Here is a 23474-nt window from a genome sequence, read left to right as displayed (position 1 = left end):
TGGCTCAAATGGTAGAGTGCTAGCCTTGAGCAAAAAAGAAGCCAGAGACGGTGCTCAGGCCCTGAGTTCAAGGCCCCCCTTCCCCCCCTCCCGGCCAATCCCCCTGGCAAAAAGAAAAAGAAAATACACAGCCAGGCAACAGTGGCTCACACTTGTAATCCTAGCTACTCAGGAGACTGAGATCTGAAGATCGGGTCGTAGTTGGAAGCCAGCCTGGGCAGGAAAGCCCATGAGACTTATGTCCAAGTAACCAGCAAAAAGCCAGAAGTAGAGCAGTTATTCAAGTGGTAGAGAGCTGGCCTGGAGCAGAAAAAGCTAAGAGACAGCTCTCAGGCCCTGATTTAAAGCCCCAGAACCCACACCAAAAAAAGGACACTGTAACAGATAAAAATGCTTTGAGGGCTGGGACTATGGCCTAGTGGTAGAGTGCTTGCCTCATATACATGAAGACCTGGGTTCAATTCCTCAGCACCACATATGTAGAAAAGGCCAGAAGTGGCGCTGTGGCTTAAGTGGTAGAGTGCTAACCTTGAGCAGAAAGAAGCCAGGAAAAGTACTCAGGCCCTGAGTTCAAGCTCCAGGACTGGCAAAAAAAAAAAAAAAGAATGCTTTGATGGGTTAATCAATAAGACTAGACATAAGTAAGGAAAATAGCTTGAAATGGCTTGAAAATAGTTCTACAGAACTTCCTAAACTGAAAAAGAGAAAAAAGGAATTAAAAAATATAAACTAATTACTATAGCTAATCCTAAAGTAATTAGGAAAGTATTCAGTTTTAATATTCATTAGCTTTTTTGTGTATGCCTGTCCTGGAGCTTGAACTTAGAGCCTGGACACTGTCTCTGAGCTTTTGTGCTCAAGGCTAGAACTCTACTTCCAGCTCCACTTCCAGCTTTTTTGATAGTCAATTGGCGATAAGTATCTCACAGACTTTTATGCCTGCCTGGATTTGAACCATGATCTTCAGACCTTGGCCTCCTGAGTTAGCTAGGATTACAGTTGTGAGCCACAGGCACCCAGCCTGGCTTTTAATGTAACCAAGTCTTAAAAGTCAGCATAGACTAACATGCCACTGATAAAATAATGAATCATCTGAAGTATATTCAGATTTAAGTACTACTAAAGTTCCATTATATACTGAATATTGTACTAAGAAGATTTGCATGTAATATTTAAGACTCATAATTGTTAAATAGCACATTTATAAGAAAGCCAGGAGTTAGTAGCTCATGCCTCTCAAGAGACTAAGATCAGAGGAACCTGGTTCAAAGCCAAACCTGGCAGAAAAATCTGTAAGACTCCTCTCCAGTTAACTAGCGAAAAGCCAGAAGTGGGGCTGGGTATATAGCCTAGTGGCAAGAGTGCCTGCCTCGGATACACGAGGCCCTAGGTTCGATTCCCCAGCACCACATATACAGAAAATGGCCAGAAGCGGCGCTGTGGCTCAAGTGGCAGAGTGCTAGCCTTGAGCGGGAAGAAGCCAGGGACAGTGCTCAGGCCCTGAGTCCAAGGCCCAGGACTGGCCAAAAAAAAAAAAAAAAAGAAAAGCCAGAAGTGAAACTGATTCAAGTAGTAGACCACCAGCCTTAAGCAAGAGTGCAGGACCCTGAGTTCAACACCTAGTACCAGTACAAAGATAAAGCATAAAATATAAACTAAAGTCAGGTACCCATGGCTCATACCTTTAAACCAAGCCAATCAAGAAGCTGAAATCAGAGGATGGCAGTATGAACTAGCCTAGGCAGAAGAGTCTGACTTTCCAAATAACCAGCAAAAATCCAGGCTGGAGCATGACTCAAGTGGTACTTGCCACTATCCACACGAGAGCCCAAATCTCCAAGTTCCAGTTCCAGAAAAGTAAATAAAATAAAAAAGTAAAAACAAAGTCTTAATTTATTGAAAGTTATAGACATCTAGAGAATGGCAAAACTTACAGTGCAGCCCAGGTTATTGCTTTTTCTACTCACTGCTTTCTCAAACAGTAGGAAATGGGTCACAAAAAGGTTATTGACAATTTGTCCCTTTTCTTGAAATTATTCAGCTTGTGAACTCATAAGTCCTGTACCTCATTAGACAAAGAAAGGACCATGGTAATTCTTCAGGTTGTTGCTATGGTTACCAGAATCCAGTGCTCCAATGTGGACATTCCGGAAGAGGGCAAGGAAGAGCTGAGATGGCTTGCTTCAACTTGTATCTTTTGGGATATCAAAATTCCTTTCGGAGCAAGAAAAGGGATACAACTGAAAAAACAAGTAAGGGGACTATAGAGTATAGGCATGAAAGGGCCATGTCTTTTCCTAGCCAATTCATAGCTTCCTAGCCATTTCCATCTTGGGTTAGAGACTTATCAGCCAAGATTGACATTTACCCTAATTAAAATTAAGCAGCTGAGATAGGATTTTTTTCAGCTTCACTCTCCTGTCATTTAAAATCCTTATTAAGATACGCTTTTTTTTTTTTTTTTTTGCCAGTCCTGGGGCTTGGACTTAGGGCCTGAGCACTGTCCCTGGCTTCTTTTTGCTCAAGGCTAGCACTCTGCCACTTGAGCCACAGTGCCACTTCTGGCCTTTTCTGTATATGTGGTGCTGAGGAATCGAACCCAGGACTTCATGTATATGAGACAAGCACACTTGCCACTAGGCCATATTCCCAGCCCAAGATACACAATTTTTTAGACCAAATAAATATAATCTTAATTCATTTGCTCATTTAGCAAGCACCAATTATGTGCCAGTCTTTAAGTGACTCGGGTTTCAAAAATAGAATAGTGATACAATAAGGTCTCTACTATAAAATAGCTATCTAATGAGGAAGATAAATTTGAAAACAAAAAAGTAATATAGTTTATAAATTAATTAAATATAGATTTCCAGGTAACCACAAAGGAATAAATAGTATTGAGTTTGTTTGTTTTGCACAGTTTCGGAGCTTGAACTCAGGGCCTTCGCTATCCCAGAGCTTCTTTTTGCTTAAGGCTAGCACTCTACCTTGTAAGTCACAACTCCACTTCCCACCTCTTGGTAGTTTATTGGAAATAAGTATCTCATGGACTTTCCTGCCCAGACTGGTTTCAAACTAGGATCCTAAGCTCTCAGCCTCCTGAGTAGCTAGTATTTTAGCCATGAGCCATCAGCACCAGGAAATAGTACTAATTTTGAAATCAAATCGGAGACTCCTTTAGAGAAAACTTCACACAAGAAATAATTTCTTTGGCTAGTAAAGAATGGTTAAAGTCCAGTAGGTAAACAAAAAGGGAATACAGATGCAAATTAACACACCTTAAAATCTAAGCAGGAGTCAGATAAAGATGCTGCTAATCATGCCAAGAATTTTAGCTTTATAAGGAATTATTGAGGAATTCTTACTATTTGTTGAGGAAATATTTGATCAGTATTATATTCACAGTGCCTATCCATGCCTCATACATACTAGAAGTTCAATAAATATTTGTGGGGTGATAAGTGAATACAAAGTTTTGAATAACTATAAAATAGGAAATATAAGAGAAAAGGTCTTCAGGTAGAATACATGAGGGAAAGTATAGGCAGAATAGATAGATAGATAGATAGATATAGATCTATCTATATATATACATATATATACATACACACACACACACACACACACACACACACACATATATATATATATATATATATCCCCTGGGGCTTAAACTCAGGACCTGTGCACTGTCTCTGAGCTTTTGCTCAAGATTAGCACTCTACCACTTAAGCCATGGTGCCATTTCTGGCCTTTTCTGTTTATGTGGTACTGAGGAATGGAACCCAGGGCTTCATGCATGCTAGGCAAGCACTCTACCACTAAGCCCCATTCCCAGCCCAGTGAAAACTATACTGATGTAAGAAAGAGATGACCAGGAAAGTGTAAAAGCATAAAGTGAAGAATTAGGTAGTATGGTCTCATATAGCCCTCTGTGGACTATCCTCTCTAGTTCTACCAAGGTTCTGTTTTACTATCCAGCTTCCAGGTAATATTTGTGCAAATGATCCCTTTATAAAAATCCCTTAATAGTTCTATATTAACTCTCCACATTCCTGTTATCTCACTTCATCTGTGTCTCAGAATATGGCTATTCTTATCCAAATAATAGTGTTTCTCTATACCCTGTCTTAAAGAAACACATCCTTGGACTGGGGATATGGCCTAGTGGCAAGAGTGCCTGCCTCATATACATGAGGCCCTGGGTTCAATTCCCCAGCACCACATATACAGAAAATGGCCAGAAGTGGCGCTGTGACTCAAGTGGCAGAGTGCTAGCCTTGAGCAAAAAGAAGCCAGGGACAGCGCTCAGGCCCTGAGTCCAAGCCCCAGGACTGGCCAAAAAAAAAAAAAAAAAAAAAAGAAACACATCCTTTGGGGAACTCAAATTTCCATTCTCCAGCCCATAGTATGCTTCAAGGCTAACACTCTACCATTTGAGCCACATCTCCACTTTCAGAATTTTTGGTAGTTATTTGAAGATTAGAGTCTCACAGACTTTTGTGCCTGGGCTGGCTTCCAACCTCAGTCCTCCATATCTCAATCTCCTGAGTAGCAAGGAATACAAGCATGAACCACCAGCAAACTGCTTAAATTTTCTTCCTGTTCCTAACATTCTGAAATTTCATAATGATATATAACTTGATATGACTCTTTTTACCTTCAGTGTGATAGACATTACATGAACTCTTCCATCCTGGAAATTGATGTCCTTCATTTCTGAGAATTTTGCCTTTAAAAAAATTACTATTATTTCCTATAGTCCCTCTTTTTCCTATTCCTCTAATTGCCACCTGCAGAACCACATGAATTGGCCTGGAAGCATTGCTCAAGTGGTTCAGTGCTTACCGAGAAAGAATGAGCCCCTGAATTCATTCCCCAATGCTGCAACAACAACAAAAATGCTCATCTAATTTATTAATCTATTTATTATTATTATTCATTGGAATACTTCCTCAATTTTATCTTCCACTTTTCTGTGCTTCTTTTCTATTACTACATAGCAAATTACCCTAAAATAGAGAGGCTTAAAACAAGAAATATTTATTACCTCTCTCTAAGAGTCAAGATCTCAGAAAACCCATACATTAGAGGGTTGGTAGGTGGTAGAACCTATAAGGTAGGGGGAGAGTAGACCTCATAGGAGGCTTTTAGGGCATTGGGGATGTGCTCTTGCAAGGAATTATGGGATTGTGGCCTCTTCCTCCTTTCTCCATGGCTGTGAGGTGAATGGTTTTGCTCTTCTATTTATTCATACTATGATGTGCTACCTCACCTTGGGATACAGAGCCAAGCTAAGCATGGACTGGGACGTTCAAAACTGTGAACCAAGGGGCTGGGGATATAGCCTAGTGGCAAGAGCGCTTGCCTCATATACATGAAGCCCTGGGTTCGACTCCCCAGCACCACATATACAGAAAATGGCCAGAAATGGTGCTGTGACTCAAGTGGCAGAGTGCTAGCCCTGAGCAAAAAGAAGCCAGGGACGGTGCTCAGGCCCTGAGTCCAAGGCCCAGGACTGGCAAAAAAAAAAAAAGAAAGAAAGAAAAAAAAAAAAAAAACCAAACCTGTGGGCTGGGGATATAGCCTAGTGGCAAGAGTGCCTGCCTCGGATACACGAGGCCCTAGGTTCGATTCCCCAGCACCACATATACAGAAAACGGCCAGAAGCGGCGCTGTGGCTCAAGTGGCAGAGTGCTAGCCTTGAGCGGGAAGAAGCCAGGGACAGTGCTCAGGCCCTGAGTCCAAGGCCCAGGACTGGCCAAAAACAAACAAACAAACCTGTGAACCAAAATAAACCTCTTCTAAGTCAACTGTCTAGACATTTTGTTGCAGTGACAACCAACTAACACAGAAAAGAGTTCCTTAATCAAGCTTTACTCACAGGAAAGAGGAGTAACATCATTTTTTTCTTGTGCCAGTCCTGAGGCTTGAAATCCAAGGATTGGGAACATCCTTGAGCTTTTTTGCTCAAGGCTAGTGCTCTACCACTTGAGCCACAGCTCCACTTCCATCTTTTTGTTGGTTAATTGGAGATTAGAGTCTCACACACTTTACTTCCTGCTAGCTTCAAACTGCAGTCCACACACTCATCCTCCTGGGTAGCTAGGATTACAGGTGTGAGCCACTAGCACCTGAGTTTTTTTTGTTGTTGTTTTTTGTTTTTTTTGAGCCCCTGATTATTAAGGAACAAAAAAAGCTGGCTAGAAGCCTCTGGGAAGAGTTGTGCATTGTGGGCTTACCTAGAAGCTTTCCCCTGGAACTCTACAGTGTCTCCAGGGAAGCAGCCTGCAGTTGCTTCTCTTATATGGTTGTCTATTAGCACACTAGGAGTATGATAAAATAAAAAAATCTTAAGAATCTCACTTTTAGTTGATGGCTCATGCTAGCAACTCAGGAAGTTAAAATCTGAGTATCACAGTTCAAAACCATCTGAGGCAGGAAAGTTCATGAGACTCTTATCTCCAGTTAAACACCAGAATACCAGAAGGAGAGCTGTGGCTCAAGTGGTAGAGTTCTAGCCTTGAGGAGAAAAGCTCAAGGACAATGCCCAGGCCCTGAGTTCAAGCACCAGGACTGGCACCTGTTACATATGCCAGCCCTCACAGTGAATCCTGTTCAAGGACAATGCCTCATCTATTCTGTCCCACCAGAGAAATCTTCTTTAATTGGGCCAGGGTAGTTTGTTCAATTGACTATGTGTTCTACAGACAGAATTTCAGTGACCACCTTCCTTTCTTGGGCCTATTTTGTATTCCTACATTTTCTTGTACCTACTGTGCCTATAACATTCTAAGTTTAGAGTCTCACAGATGAATTAGCTCAATTCTACATATATCGTCTACTGTAGAATCTTTGGTTAAAATCTTACTCTTCTATGTCAGGTTAGTTGCTGCCTCTCCACCCATTTTCCAGAAGGTAACTCTAGGGAAATATCTGTCACTTTGTCTTTTTTGTTGTTGTTTTTTGGGTGTTTTTGGGTTTTTTTTGCCAGTCCTGGGGCTTGAACTCAGGGCCTGAGCACTGTCCTTGGCTTCTTTTTGCTCAAGGCCAGCACTCTACCACTTGAGCCACAGCACCACTTCTGGTTTTTTCTCTATATGTGGTGCTGAGGAATTGAACCCAGGGCTTCATGTATACGAGGTGAGCACTTTACCACTAGACCATATTCCCAGCCCATCACTTTATCTTTTTGCCTTGAAGGCTAATGCCACTGTGATGAGGAGGCAGAAGAGGAGGAGGAGGATGGCATCATTTTAGAAATTTAAGAGGGACAGCAAATAAACTTGTGATCTATTTTTAAATTCTTTTGGTAATGGATTTCAAAGTTACAGAAGAGTTGTAAGAGCAATAAAAGTAAATTGCCTACACCTTTTCCCCAAATTAACCAATGGTTGATATGTCATCACTTTTCTATCTAATACTTTTGCATTGTCTCTTGTCTAGCTAGTTGAGAATTAGCTAAGTTGTTCATATTATATGCCTTTACTCCTAAATACTTATTTGTACTTCCTAAGACCAGTTATCTACAATACTGGTAACAATGATATAGCTTTATTAGCTAATTACCTGTAGTCCATATTCCACTTTAGTCAATTGTCCTATTAATTCCTCCCAGGATCCAATTAATAATCAAGTATTGTATCTGGTAAGTTTGTCACATTAGTCTCCTTTAATCTGGAACAGTTTCCCTGCCTTTGCTTCATAGCACTAACTTTTTTGTAATAGTACAAGCAAGATGTTTTATAGAATGTTCCTTAATTTGGCTTCTCCAATGCTTGTCATGACTGGATCTGGTTTAAGCATTTTGGGCAGGAACAGGTGACATTATGTCATCAATTCCTCAGATCAGGATATTTTTATCCAATTCCTAGAGTGTTCGCTTTAACCACTTAAGGTAATTTGCCAGTTTTCTCTTCTGTCCAGTTACTGCTTTCCTTTATCGTAATTAATAATTTCTTGGATATTGCTTTGAAACAATGTAAATAACATTGGATCACATTCTGAGGCTGGCCCCAGGCAAAATCATGTGACCCAATTTGAAAAACAAGCTAAAAAAAGCAATAGGATTGGGAGTGTGGCAAAACTGGTAGAACACTTGCCTAGTAAACACCAGACCAGAGTTCAATTCTCAGTACCCTCCCATACACAGAAAAGAGACAGTAACAGAGGAAGGAAGGAAGGAAGGAAAGAAGGAAGGAAGGGAGGGAGGGGGGAGGGAGGGAGGGAGGGAGGGAGGGAGGGAGGGAGGGAGGGAGGGAGGGAGGGAGGGAGGGAGGGAGGGGCCTCAAGTACAGTGGGAGTGTTGCAGGAAGGTTTTGTTAAAATTGTTTTTGGGATTTTTTTGCCAGTTCTGGGGCTTGAACTCAGGGCCTAACTAAGCACTGTCCCTGGGTTCTTTTGGCTCAAGGCTAGCACTGTATCACTTGAGCCACAGAGCCACTTCTGGCTTTTTCTATTTTTGTGGTGCTAAGGAATTGAACCCAGGGCTACATGTGTACGAGGCAAGCACTCTTCCACTAGGCCACATTCCAAGTCCTGCAGGAAGTTTTTTAAGGAGAGGTTTTTGTTGTATATAAAATTTTGACCTGTACCTAATGGCTTTTGTCTTTTTTGTTTGTTTTTTGTCCAGTCCTGGGGCTTAAACTCGGGGCCTGGGCGCTGTCCCTAAGCTGCTTTTGCTCAAGGCTAGCAGTCTACCACTTGAGCCACAGTGCCATTTCTGGCTTTTTTTCTGTTTTTGTGGTGCTGAGGAATGGAACCTAGGGCTTCATGCATGCTAGTCAAGCACTCTACCGCTAAACCACATTCTCAGCCTGTATCTAATGTTTTTATCTAATGTTCTGAAATACATCAAGAAACTAGGGCATCTTAATTACTAATAAAAATTTAACTACCTTGTCCTGGACCAAGTTAGAGACTCCTAAATATTTATGGAGTTCAGAATGTGAGTCAGTAGGCAGAAAAGTGAAAATGTCAGATGCCTTTTCAGGCAGTTTGAGACTTTAGAATTTCTCAGTAAAATGTTACCAGAAGATAATGATACCTGACAAAAATTGGCCTGCTATATTAAAATTCTAATAGAAATGTTCAGTGGAAAAGCACTTGCCTAACACACTAAAGGCCATGAGTTCAATCCCCACCATCACTGTATTTATAATGATGATTTAAGATTATGGAATAGATTAGTATAATAAATTATGCCAGGTTCTGGTAGCTCATGCCTAAATACTGCTACTCAGGAAGCTGAGGTCTGAGGATTACAGTCTGAAGCCAGCCTGGTCAGGAAAGTGTGTGAGACTATTGTTTCCAGTTAACCAGCAAAAAGCTGGAAGTAGAGCTGTGATTCAAGTGTAGAATGCCAGCCTTGAGGAAAAAAACTCAAAGACAATGCCCAGGCCCTGAGTTCAAGCCCCAATACTGGCACAAAATAATATCAATAATACACTACATGTCAAATTAAAAGGATATATGTGTATATATATGTTATGCCTCACTAAAAATTAAAATTACAGTTTGTATTTTTATTTGTTTGTTTTATTTATTTATTTGCCAGTCCTGAGCCTTGGACTCAGGGCCTGAGCACTGTCCCTGGCTTCTTTTTGCTCAAGGCTAGCACTCTGCCACTTGAGCCACAGCACCACTTCTGGCCGTTTTCTATATATGTGATGCTGGGGAATCGAACCCAGGGCTTCATGTATATGAGGCAAGAACTCTACCACTAGGTCATATTCCCAGCCCTATAGTTTGTATTTTTAAACACCGTTTGCAAAGCTAGGCATGGTGGCACACAATTATAATCACCACACTTGGGAGGCGGAGGCAGAATGGTGAGTTGAAAGCCATTCTGAACTACATAAGATTCTATCTCTAACTGTATTTTTTAATATCTTTTTTTGATACTAGAGGTTGAATGATCCTATCTCTAAGATCCTATCTCTAAAGAAATTAAAAATAAATGCATGAAGAAAAAAAATATGTAAATAATAAAAGAATAAATGCACGACCAAAGCCTACATAGTGGTTATTTAGGAAGCTGAGGCAGAAGGATTACATTCCCCCTCCTCTGTGCCAGTACTGGAGCCTCAAGCTCTCACTTGGCTTTTTCACATAAGGCTGTACACTCTACTACTTGAGCCACACCTCCACTTCCAGCTTTTTACTGGAGATAAGTCTCACAGACATTTCTAGCTTCAAACCTCAATCCTCAGATCTCAGCCTCCTAAGTAAGTAGGATTATAGGTGTGAGCCATTAGCACCTGGCTCCATTTCATTCTTAACACTCTTACTATCATGATACATTTTAAGTAACTCACAATTTTAATTTGAAGGATGGTTTTTTCTTACTAGTAGATGTGAGTGTATTAGCATTCAAAAGAGCTCACTCATGCTTTTCTTATTATAGTCTACTGAAATCTCACAGAGGTGAGTCAACACATGCAATCAAACACTGACAGTCCTTGCCTCCTCTTTTATTTTTTTAACTCTCCTGACGTTTATCAGGAGAAACCAAAGTAAAAAAAAAGAAGAAGAAAGAAAAGTCAAACAGAAAAGTAGGGTATGGGAAATAGACCTTAGTCTCTCCTCAATCAGTAACTCAGTTTGTTGCTGTTGTTGTTTGCCGGTCCTTAGGCTTGAACTCTGGGCCTGGGCCCTGTCCCTGGTCTCCTTTTGCTTAAGGCTAGCACTCTACCACTTGAGCCACAGCGACACTTCAGTATTTTTCTGTGATTATTTGGAGATAAGAGTCCCACAGACTTTTCTGGACAGACTGGCTTCGAACCACAATCCTCAGATCTCAGCTTCCTCAGTAGCTAGGATGACAGGTGTAAGCCACCTGTGCCCAGCTAGTAACTCAGTTTCATCAGCCCAGGATTATTCACTTTGGGGAGAGATAAATCACACTAAGCAAATATATAATGCTTCAGTTTCCTCAGCTGTAAATGAATGGAGATAGTAAGATCTATTTCTCTGTTGTGGTGATTAAATACTGAACATAACGCACCACACAGTGTATAACTTTTTTAAAAAAGGAAAATCATAAATTGTATTTAAGTTAACTATGTACATATACTTTTCTTTGTCTACTACTTAAGATAAACTTGTCAGGATAGGATGATTGGAAAGCAGACTATTTTCGTGTGTGTGTGTGTGTGTGTGTGTGTGTGTGTGTTGGTCCCAGAGCTTGAACTCAGGGCCTGAGTGCTGTACCCAAGCTTCCTTTTGCCCAAGGCTAGTGCTCTACCACTTGAGTCACAGCTTCACTTTTGACTTTTAGGTAGTTTATTGGAGATAAGCATTTCATGAACTTTCCTGCTCAGGTTGGCTTTGAACCTCAATCCTCAGAGCTCTGCCTTCTGAGTAGCTAGAAGTGCCATCAGCAAGTGCCCAGAAAGCAGAATATTTTTAACTGTAAGATTCCTTGAGGAAAAAAACTGCTGACTAGCTTCAAAGTCTGCATCATATATGCTATGAAAGAACCTAGTCAAATACCACTGCCAACAAAAGAGCACCCCTGACCTGGGACCAGAATTGCTATATCCACTAATCAGATTCCTGTTTTTCCCAGACCCTCCTGATCCTAAATATGGGATGCTCTATAGCTTTAGCTGCCAGAGTTTGTTTCCTGATCTCTTGAGTGTATAAAGTTTCCAATCTGTCCTATCCAGGGGGAGCAAGACTTTGTACCTCTGTCCTTTCCTTTGCTGATTTGGTCTTGCCTGCTTTGAGCCCTGCTCTCCTACCCATTCTTAGCTTCATACCTACATATTCCTCTTGGTCTTAATTTCAGAAAAATCCTCTCTAATCTGGAGCTTTGCCAAGGTAGCTCCCTAGCCTTTTATCTGATGATCCTAGGTCTGTCTAGATTGCACCATAATACAGGTGCAGGCACAAGACACTGCCCACAGACAGGAGTCTCCAAACAGGTGAGTGTGGATGGTACAGCTATCTCTCTTAGAATGCTCTGTGTGTGTGTGTGTGTGCGCGCGCGCACGTGTGTGTACTTGAGGCTTGAACTCAGGGCTTGGGCACTGTCCCTTAGCTTTTCTACTCAAGGCTGGTACTCTACCACTTGTGCTACACTTCAGTTTCCAGCTTTTTGCTGGATAATTGCAGATGAGATGATGACTGATGTTCCTGCCTGGCCTGGCTTCAAACTGTCATCCTCAGTGCTCAGCCTCCTAAATAGCTAGGCATGAATTACCAGCATGCAGCCTGAGGTGCTTATTCTTGAGACAAATGACTTTTCCCTGCCAGATCATCAAAAGACTGCCCTCTGACCATAAGCACATTGACCTCCAGACTCTAAGAGTCTCATTCTGCTTCCCTGAGGAATTTACCTGTAGGTCTTCAGAATTGCTCCCAGTTCAATTTCTAAATTAATTTTTTAAAAGAAAGACAAGCTGTACTTTGGTAATACTGAACAGCCCTATGTTTTTATTTCATCAAGTGGTTTCCTGGTTTCTGCACATTCTCCTAGGCCTCCTGGCATCTCTAGCTGCTTGACTGGTGACCCATCTGTTAAGACACAGCTAGAGCTGGGCATCAGTGGCTCACACCTGTAAATAATCCTAGCTACTCAGGAGGCAGATATCTGAGAATCATGGTTCAAAAACAGCCTGGGCAGGAAAGTCCATGAGACTTATCTCCAGTTAACTACCAAAAAGCAAGAAATGGTAGGGCACTAGGCTTGGACAGAAAAGCTTGGGGAGCTCCGGGGGGGGGGAGGGGGGAGAGAGAGAGAGAGAGAGAGAGAGAGAGAGAGAGAGAGAGAGAGAGAGAGAGAGAGAGAGAGAGAGAGAGGAGAGAGAGAGGAGAGAGAGAGAGGAGGAGGGGAGAGGAGAGCAGAGAAGAGAAGATCAGAGAAGAGAAGAGAAGAGACAGAGACAGAAGAGGATAGAGAGCTAGAAATGCCGCTCTTAAACTCCAGCAGAGGGCACTGTAGTTCTGGCTTTTGAAATGGCTAAATGATACATACAATTCAGCTAAATGATCAGTGGCTCATGCCTGTAATCCTAGTTACTCAGGAGAATGAGATCTGAGGATCACAGTTCAAAGCCAGTCCAGGAAGGAAAGTCTGTGACACTCTTATCTCCAATAATCTCCAATGAACCACCCAAAAGCCAGAGGGCTGGGGATATGGCCTAGTGGCAAGAGTGCTTGCCTCGTATACATGAGGCCCTGGGTTCAATTCCCCAGCACCACATATACAGAAAACGGCCAGAAGTGGTGCTATGTATGGCTCAAGTGGCAGAGTGCTAGCCTTGAGCAAAAAGAAGCCAGGGACAGTGCTCAGGCCCTGAGCCAAGCCCCAGGACTGGCCAAAAAAAAAAAAAATACAAAAGCCAGAAGTTGGAGCTGTGGCTGAGTGGTAGAGTACCAGCCATGAGCAAAAAAGCACACAGGGACAGCACCCATCCCTTGAGTTCAAGCCCCAGGACTGGCACAAAAAAAAAAAGAACTAGACAGTCTGAGGCCCTCTCTGCCTTTCCTAATGGATAAAACTACCGAAGCTATATATATCTTGGAAACAACCATAGTGTCTCATCACTACTATAGACTATCATGGCCTATATCCATAAAATTAGAGGGGGAGGTGTTCATGCTACTTATAGCCACATCTACCAAATTTAGCTGGTAGGTCCACCTCCAGGATAGTGAATGTGTCTCCAGGCAGTAAGCAGGCTACTTTTCCCACAGGTGCTTATCCTTTCCCTACTGGCCTTTCCCATTGAGACAGCCCAATCCACTGGTAGAGTGACCCACCCAAATTCCAGCCCTCTCTGCTTCCCTGATGCTGGCCATAGGAATGATGCTCCACATTTCAGTACTCAGAGTGCAGGTTCTGCCTCTGGATCTAAGTGATGAGGTCGTGTCTCTATCCAACTCCAGGCTGCTATGGGGAAGCAGATACCTTCAGCAGGACCCCCCAATCAGTTGTACCCCCAGAGCCCTATCTACAGGGCTAAAGCTACTAGTCTAAATCCTTGGTCTTTCCTAGAAGTTCTAACAAGGTTATTTCAAGAGGAAGTTTAGCATAGTGGGTAGGAGCATGAGCTCCAGATCCAAGCTATGTGGGTTAAACCCCGAGCTCTGCCACATGCTAATTACATGAACTTAGACAAATTATGTGCCTCTGTGTCTCTTTTGTAAAATAATAATAGTGCCTACTTTCCAAGAGCTGTATCAGGCACATTAATTATTAGCTATTTTTATTGTTATTGTCTCTAGAAAAGCTACATCACTGCACTCAATTCCTCCTCCTCCTCCTCCTCCTCTTCTTCTCCTCATTCTTCTTCTCTCTTCTTCTCTTCTTCTTCTTCTTCTTCTTCTTCTCCTCCTCCTCCTCCTCCTCCTCCTCCTCCTCCTCCTCCTCCTCCTCCTCCTCCTCCTCCTCCTCCTCCTCCTCCTCCTCCTCCTCCTCCTCCTCCTCCTCCTCCTCCTCCTCCTCCTCCTCCTCCTCCTCCTCCTCCTCCTCCTCCTCCTCCTCCTCCTCCTCCTCCTCCTCCTCCTCCTCCTCCTCCTCCTCCTCCTCCTCCTCCTCTTCTTCTTTTTTGGCCAGTCCTGTGCCTTGAACTCTGGGCCTAGACAATGTCTCTAAGCTCCTTTTGTTCAAGGCTAGTGCTCTACCACTTGAGCTACAGCAATATTTCTGACTTTTTCTCGGATTAATTGGAGATAAGAGTCTCACAGACTTTCCTGCCCATGCTGGCTCTGAACCACAATCTGCAGATATCAGCTTTCTGAGTAGCTAGGATGACAGGGATGAGCCACCTGCACCCAGCTCTCAAATTTCTATCAGCAGTCTGTAACCAGAATTGAGGCCTACTGCTGCCTCCTGCCCCACACACTTTCCCTGAGGTCAGAATCCTGAACAAGCACATCAAGGAAGTTATTTGTAAACATGAAGGCAAAGTGACAGCCCCCACATGGAAAATATGCCCTGAGGATTGGTCTGGTTCCCTGGACTAGTGCTTCTCACCCTCATGCACTTCCTCTCATTTCTCTGATCATTTCTCTGTATCAAGACAGTAAGTGCAAGATAGCCTTTCACATACTTTAGCCTACTTTAGTACATCTTAGTGTTCCAGCCAATTAATGTTAGGATTAATGCCCAACATTTGATATGACCTCCTAAATAGGATTTTTTTTTCTTCTGTGCCACTACTGTGGCTTTTTCAGTCAGGGCTCCATGCCTATAGCTCTTTTTGCTCACAGCTAGTGCTCTACCAACTTTACCTCTCCAGCCAGGCATTTTGCTGGTTAATTGGAGATGGACTTTTAGAATTGTCTGCCCAGTCTGGCTTTAAAACCCTGATCCTCAGATCTCAGCCTTCTGAGTAGCTAAGGTTACAGTATGGACTACCTGTGCCCAGCTGCCAAATGCTTCTTCATTTAGGAGAAAAGGCATCCATGTGGGTGAAACTGCCCAGTACAATTGCAGGCACACATGGGAGGCTAGATGTCTTGATGGACATTTGGAGGTAATAGAGAAAGAACATCAGCTGGCTATACCCTTGAGGACAACTAGGCTGAGACCTGAAGACTGAAGAACTTTTACTGTCTCCTAAGCTCAGACCACCAATTGATCTCAGCCCAGATCCCATCACCCACTAGGAATGTGCTCTGGGTTTTTTCTCCTCACTCTAAACCTACTTTTCGATTCTGTTATTTTCTATTTTTTTTTGCCAGTTCTGGGGCTTGGACTCAGGGCCTGGGCCCTGTCCCTGGCTTCTTTTTCCTCAAGGCTAGCACTCTACCACTTGAGCCACAGTGCCACTTCTGGCCTTTTCTGTTTATGTGGTGCTGAGGAATCGAACCCAGGCCTTCCTGCATGCTAGGCAAACACTGTACCTCTAAGCCACATGCCCAGCCCTATACCTACTTTTCCATAAACATTCTGCCATCCATCTTACTCAAAGTTGAATAACCAAGTTCAAATGTCCCCTCATTGCTGCAACCTGTGTTGGAATACAAACCAGACTCCACTTTGGTCCAGACTTACAGAACTCTACAACTCTCACAAGGCTCCAGGACTTCAACCTCTCTTTTTAAGTCCTCAGCCATATAAGGAAAGAGGCTCAAATTGTGCCTTGAACTGGTGGTGAAATTATCTCAGATTCAGATTGTCAAAGGAGATTTCCATTGGAGGGCAAAAGGGAAGAGGAGGGACAGGGATGATGAACTGAATGAGACTAAGCCAAGAGGACTAGGAAAAAAAGCAGGAGCTGGTGAAGAGCTCTGTGATGGAAGCTCCTCCCCATCCTCCATCAGAAATGATGCAGCAACTCTGAACAATTTCCATCAAGGATGCAAATGCTGATCTCGGTCCTGACAAGCATCTATAAGCAAAAAAAGAGAAAAGGCTCCATGAAAACAGAACAGAGAACAGAAAACAACAGATGAAGAGCTGGGTTTTATTCTGCATCTGAGACTTTTTAGGGGAGATAGAGCAAGGGGCCTAGCTTCTTCTGGCATAGATGACAAAATGGATGGAATTATCACAAGATAGAAATCTGGAACGACCCTCCTAGATATCTCTCTCTGTGCATGTTAAAAAAGTTTTCAGGGGCTGGGACTGTGGCTTAGTGGTAGAGTACTTGCCTAGCAACATGAAGCCCTGGGTTTGATTCCTCAGTACACATAAACAGAAAGGCTGGAAGTGGTGCTGTGGCTCAAGTGGTATAGCCTTAGCCTTGAGCACAGAGAGGCTCAGGGACAGTGCCCAGGCACTGAGTTCAAGCCTCAGGACTGGCACACAAAAAAAAGTTTTTTCAAATCTACTTTTATTCAAGAGTCTGAAATGCAAACCAAATCTAGATTATTGAAACAGAACATGGATGTATTAAAAGAATATTTGTGTACTGGTGGCTCATACCTGTAAGTCCTAGCTATTCAAGAGGCTGAGATCTGAAGATCAAGGTTCAAAGCCAGCCTGGGCAGGGAAGTTCATGAGATTCTTACCTCCAATTAACCAGCAAAAGCCAGAAGTGGAGCTTTGGCTCAAGTAGTAGAGCACCAGCCTTGAGTGAAAAAGCTAAGAGATAGGCTTTGAGTTCAAGCTCTAGGACTGACACAAAAGGAAGAAAAAAGAAAAGAAAATTGGGTAGCACATAAAATCTGCAAGAGAAACGAAGGACTGAGTTCAGTAGATGTTAATCAAAATAATGTTCAGAATCATCTCACAGACCTGCTCTGAGATAGACACTATTGCATTCCATGCTATTGTGGCTCTCTAACACCAAAGACACTACATCCTGAACACTGCTGTGCGAAACAAGAGGCAATGCCACTGATATCAATGCTCATCACTACCAAAACAAAAAGTTACATCGTCATTGCTCCCTTGCAACCCCATCCTTGATTCAAAATATAGAGATTTGTTTAATGGCCTAGCCAAGCCAGGCACCAGTGGCTCATGCCTATAATCTTAGCTACTCAGGAGGCAGAGATCTGAGGATCATAGTTCAAACCAGACTGGAAAGGAAAGTCCATGAGATTCTATATCCAATAAACTACAAAAAGAAAAAAAATCCAAAAGTGGAGCTGTGGCTCAAAAGGTAGAGTGCTAGCCTTGAGCAAAAGAAGCTTAGGAATAGAACCCAGGTCCTGAGTTCAGAATTCAAGCTCCAGGACCAATACACACACACACACACACACACACACACACACATACACGGGGTGCGCGCGCAAGACTGTGGCCTAACCAGAAGTTTTTGGCCAGCCCTTGTTACAAGAAAGCATAGGTGTGTGTTGTGTGTGTACGAGAGAGAGAGAGAGAGAGGAGAGAGAGAGAGAGAGAGAGAGAGAGAGAGAGAGAGAGGAGAGGGGAGGAGAGAGAGGAGAGAGAGAGAGAGAGATCTGGTCCTTGGGGCTAGGAATATAGCCTAATGGCAAGAGTGCTTGCCTCGTATACATGAAGCCCTGGGTTCAATTCCTCAGCACCACATATATAGAAAGGGCCAGAAAGTGGCGCTGTGGTTCAAGTGGCAGAGTGCTGGCCTTGAGCAAAAAGAAGCCAGGAACGGTGCAAAAGCCCTAGGACTGGCAAAGAGAGAGAGAGAGAGAGAGAGAGAGGAGAGAGAGAGAGAGAGAGAGGAGGAGAGGAGAGAGAGAGAGAGAGAGAGAGAGAGAGAGAGAGATATCTGGTTCTTTATGCTTCTACAGTGAGATACCAGATCATGTTTCATGAAAGACCAGGTCCATTTCAAGCTCCATCCTGTCTCTCTCCACATCATCCAGGACCCAAAGCAACAGAAAGCTCTCTGCTGCCTCTCTACTGCTTCTAATGCATTTGCTGTCCTGCTACCTAAAGAGCTCTTCCTGTTTCTGCTAGGGCCCATGAACTCCTACCTATCCTTCAAGACTTAGCTCAAATATAACTTTGCATTTGAGACCATTTGAAGTTCTATAGACTTAAGAAGGAGTATTCACACAAGTGAAGGACATGTTCACCTGCATAAAACCTAGGTATCTGTCCAGTATCAGCAGTCTAGCAGGAAGCCACACAAAACACCCCAAAATCAGAGAGCAATGAGGAAACTCTTAGAATCATTGGTCTCTCTTCCTCTGCCACAGACAAGATGATCAGATGTGAATTAGATCCTGCCATGTACTTCATGGGCAGCACAGAGACCAAGGACATAGAGAATCAAACAGCCTCACTTGCTAAGTACTCAGCATGAGTCTGTTCTTGTTTCAGCCCAGAAGGAGTCAATGCCCACTAAGCTTCCGCCTATTACCACTGAAAATGGGAATTATTCTGTGCACCAGAATAGCCACATGAGATACCATGAAGCTGTACAGAAGGTGTTGCTGAAGACATGTAAGTTCCTTAGAGTGGGCACCAGACTAGGCACTGAAAAAGATGTGCCTGAGTTCCTAAAGAATGTCTGGGGAGGAGCTCCAGTGGCGCAATTGGTTAATGCGCAGTACTTATATATTTGGTTTTGTTTTTGATGCCAGTCCTGGGGCATGGACTCAGGGCCTGATCACTGTCCCTGGCTTCTTTTTGCTCAAGGCTAGCACTCTACCACTTGAGCCACAGCGCCACTTCTGGCCTTTTTCTATATATGTGGTGCTGAGGAATCGAACCCAGGGCTTCATGTATCGAGGCGAGCACTCTACCACTAGGCCATATTCCCAGCCCCTGTGCGCAGTACTTATAAGAATGTCTGGGGAAGGGAGGAAGAAAAATCAGGAGACTGACAAGAGGCAGAAGTAGACTTGAATGCAGGGTGAGAATGACAAAATAGAAATTGAATTGGTTTGGAAGCCCAAACAAGGTCTGGACTTGAGTCCTAATTCTGCATCAACATCTCACTTTATTAAGTCACTTACCTTTTATTAATCTGCTTCTGCAATTTAAATGAGAGATGGATGAAAAACCCGGTCTGCTGTTTTGCCAGTGTTGCAGAATGGTGAGGGATGACACCAAAAGTAAAGCTGTCTGTATATTATCACCGACTGCCCCTGAGGGGTGAGAGAGTAGAGCAAGCACCAGCTTTGGAATTTGGCTGAACTGAACAAGTTGTGTGACCCTGAGCAAATTCCTTCAGTCACTTAACCTCCCTGAAGCATCTGAAAATAAGAATACTCTTTAGCATAGTTGTGAAAAGCCAGACAGGACAAACTCCCAAAGGCATGTGCAAATCTCCAGGGAAATTCCTAAAAAGAATCTCTGTAGGAATCTCCGTAGAGAAAGCCAGTACTAGTGACAAGAGTGTTTGCCTCGTATACATGAAGCCCTGGGTTCAATTCCCCAGCACCACATATACAGAAAACGGCCAGAAGTGGCGCTAGAGCTCAAGTGGCAAGTGCTAGCCTTGAGCACATCTGTCATCCTAGCTAATCAGGAGGCTGAGATTTTAGAATCAGATTATGAAGCAAGGAAATGAAACCCAGGTAAGGAAAGTTCATGAGACTCATATCTCTGGTTAACCAGCAAAAAGCTGAAAGTAGAGATGTGGCAAGTAGTAGAGCACAGGAGGAGGAGGAGGAGGAGGGGGGAGGAGGAGGAGGAGGGGGGAGGAGGAGGAGGAGGAGGAGGAGGAGGAGGAGGAGGAGGAGGAGGAGGAAGAGGAGGAGGAAGAGGAGGAGGGGGAGGCACTCTTGCCACTAGGCCATATTCCCAGCCCTTTTTGTACATTTTTTGTTTGAAATAGGGGCTACTTCCTGCCCAGGCCCATGCCTGGATTCTGACACACCTATTTTTTTTTTTTTTGCCAGTCCTGGGCCTTGGACTCAGGGCCTGAGCACTGTCCCTGGCTTCTTCCTGCTCAAGGCTAGCACTCCACCACTTGAGCCACAGCGCCGCTTCTGGCCATTTTCTGTATATGTGGTGCTGGGGAATCGAACCTAGGGCCTCGTGTATCCGAGGCAGGCACTCTTGCCCCTAGGCTATATCCCCAGCCCCTGACACACCTATGTTAAGCTTCCCATCATGGCTAAAATGACAGGTGTGTGCCATCATGCTCAGCTATAGATTGAGAAGAGGATTTCAAGCTTTTCTGTCAGACTGACCTTGAACTGAAATTCCCCTGCTCTCAATCTTCCAAGTAGCTAAGATTATAGGCATGGGCCCTCTGCACCCAGCCCCTGCTTCCTCCAAATATATGCATGTAAATATGAACATTTAACTCTTGTAGGTAAGTCTGTGTCTGTGTCTGTGTGTGCTATTCCTGGCACTTAAACTCTGGGTGCTGTCCCTGAGATTCTTTTTTCCTACTTTTTTTTTTTGTTTTTTGACCAGTCCTGGGCCTTGGACTCAGGGCCTGAGCACCGTCCCTGGCTTCTTCCTGCTCAAGGCTAGCACTCTGCCACTTGAGCCACAGTGCCACTTCTGGCTTTTTCTATATATGTGGTGCTGAGGACTCAAACCCAGGGCTTCATGTATACGAGGCAAGCACTCTACCACTAGGCCATATTCCCAGCCCCTGAGATTCTTTTTCCCAAGGTTAGTGTTCTTTCCCTTGAGCCACAGTTCTACTTCTAGCTTTTTGGTGGTTAATTGGAGATAAGAGTTTCACGGACTTTCCTGCCCATGCTGGCTTGGAATCTCAATCCTCAGATCTCAACCTCCCGAGTAGCTAGAATTATAGATGTGAGCCACCAGTGCCTGGCTGATAAATCTGATACTTAAAAAAAGAAAAAAAGTGTGGGTCCTGAGGCTTGAACTCAAGACTTGGACATTGTCTCTGAGCTTTTCTGCTCAAGGCTAGCACTCTTAACACTTCCACTTTCAGCTTTTTTGGTAGTCAATTGGAGACAGGAATCTCATGAACTTCCAAATTTTCAAAAGCACCTTCTACAACATCTAGAAAAGATAGGCATTTGATAAATTATATGTTTGCATCTCCAAGAAAGGTAGAGTTTAAGCTTCAAATTTTTTCCTGGAGTACTTTATTTTAGAAAGGAAAGAAATGAAGATCAACCCCAGAAAAAAAGAAAAACATTTTCTCAGTGGACTTCATCTTCTGAGTTGATCACTTGATTTTTAACTGTCATAGCACTTGGGGGAAGCTCTCTTAGATATGGGATTAAGAGCAGCGGGAAGAACCAACACTAATTCACTGGACCAAGGATGTGAATTTTGGAATCCAGAAGTGAGATAGGGTATGGTGACATTCCCAGAACCTCTCAGCACATGGTCAGGCTCAGCTGCTGGCCTATACTTTCTTTTTGTCTGTCATGGGGCTTGAACTCTGGGCCTGGGCACTGTCCCTGAGCTCTTCAGCTCAAGGCTAGAGCACTACCACCTGAGCCACAGTGCCACTTCTGGTTTTCGGGTGGTTAATTGGAGATAAGAGTCTCACAGTCTTTCCTACCTGGTCTTGCTTTGAACAGAGATCCTCAGATCTCAGCCTCCTGAGTAGCTAGGATTACAGGTGTGAGCCACCAGCACCCGGCTAGCCTATACGTTTGTTATGGTGAATGTGAGGTGTCCAAACACCTGATTTTCTCCCAACCCATCCAGTCCCCAATCAGGTCTACAGAGTCCCTCTGACTGATGCTCAGAACTTCAGCTTCTGGTGGTCACATGACCCAGGAGTGAGACCAGAAGAAGCTATGCCTTGGATTCGGATTCCACGCCACTGCCTCATTAAGAGCCCAATGACCAGGTTAGGCTGAGAAGGGTCAGGGTGGGGACACCAACAGAAATACCCTTCTCTTTACTGAAACCCTTCAGACCAGCTTCAGCTTCACTCACAACGGGGGAATAAGAGAGGTTTGGGTCTTACTAGGAAAGCTGGGCCTGGAACCTGGACAGTATAAAGAGTGCATTATTGAGTTAAAAATGTGTCACTGGTTTTCACCTCTGAGCCAGGCCCAACACCAATGTCCATAGCACTCCTGCTGGAGCCAAGGATGTTTCTGCTCTCTTCATCTCTGTCATTCCACCACTTCCAACCACCACCCCATTGGCAGTAGTCCTATGTCATCAGTACTGATTCCCCCATTCTATCCCCAGACAATCTTGGGGAATATTATGAAGGGTGCCCCCAAATGCATACCTCCTCCTGCATGGCCTGGCTGAACCTGAAATGCTTTTTCTCCATTTCAGATTTATGGAGCATTCTATTCTCAACGACAGAACCTTCAGTCTATATTGAGGAGGATGTGCTTGCAGGAGGACAAGATGGAGCATGGAAGGAACAGTGACTGAGTAGTGGGGAGAGGGCTCCACAAAGCAGAGTAAAAGATGGGACTAGATGCAACTTGTGTACACTGGGGGTCAGGAACAGGGAAATACCCCATTGCTCTGATTCCTGTGAAAGCAGGCGTAGGAGCTTCCTGAGAAGGTCAAGCCTTGGTATGAGAGGTCTGGAGGGACCAAAGTGCTGGAAAGAACACAGGAGTCAGAGTAACACACCTGGGAAAATACAATGGCCCCTGCCATGCGGAAGAGCTTAGAGCAGTCACTTCTCCCAAGGGACTGGAGCTGCATCTCGACAGGTAAAAAGCCACTGGAAGCTCTTGGACCATAGATGAAAGACACCCATAGAACCTTGGGACAAGAAACCACTGATGTGGCTTTGCCACATCTGACCCAACCCAGATCCCAGAACAGCTGCAGAGAACAGGGAATTTTACAAAGAATTTTGATTTTTATTGATATTTAAATATATTAAATATTTCACTGAAATACATGGTACACCACCTTCCCCCACTCCCACAGTGGTTACATCATAAAACCAAAGCCCATGGCCTCTCATCCCCGGACTCCCCTACCAAGCGGTGAGGAAAAGAGCAATGGTAACCCAGTGGAAGGGCATGGCTGGCACTGTGGTACAGGGAGCCAGGGTGTGGGGAGGCCCCTCCCACCTGGCAAGAAGCACAGACAAGTCCCCCAAGGCCAAAGGTTTCCCACCCTGGCTTACTGACCCCCTCATCCCTACTCCATGGCACCAAGCATTCCCTTCCTATTCAGGGATATGGCTGGGGGAAGAGAGTCAATTTTCTGTCTGGACCAG

At 43.9% G+C, this 23474-nt stretch overlaps 1 protein-coding gene across 1 annotated transcript; it reads left to right on the top strand.

Annotated features, from left to right (window-relative positions):
- Nucleotides 1–1998: 1998 nt before the first annotated feature.
- Tex49 (testis expressed 49) lies at nucleotides 1999–22942 on the top strand. Its single transcript, XM_048365433.1, has 3 exons — nucleotides 1999–2252; nucleotides 18704–18826; nucleotides 21977–22942. Exons 1-3 carry the CDS (start codon nucleotides 2174–2176, stop codon nucleotides 22129–22131), a joined length of 357 nt encoding a protein of 118 aa, XP_048221390.1. The 5' UTR covers nucleotides 1999–2173; the 3' UTR covers nucleotides 22132–22942.
- Nucleotides 22943–23474: the final 532 nt, after the last annotated feature.

This window comes from Perognathus longimembris, chromosome 1, assembly GCF_023159225.1.
Source record: "Perognathus longimembris pacificus isolate PPM17 chromosome 1, ASM2315922v1, whole genome shotgun sequence".
Lineage (NCBI taxonomy): Eukaryota > Metazoa > Chordata > Mammalia > Rodentia > Heteromyidae > Perognathus > Perognathus longimembris.
The sequence above is the reverse complement of the archived record's forward strand: the minus strand, read 5'-3'. Positions and strand labels throughout refer to the sequence as shown.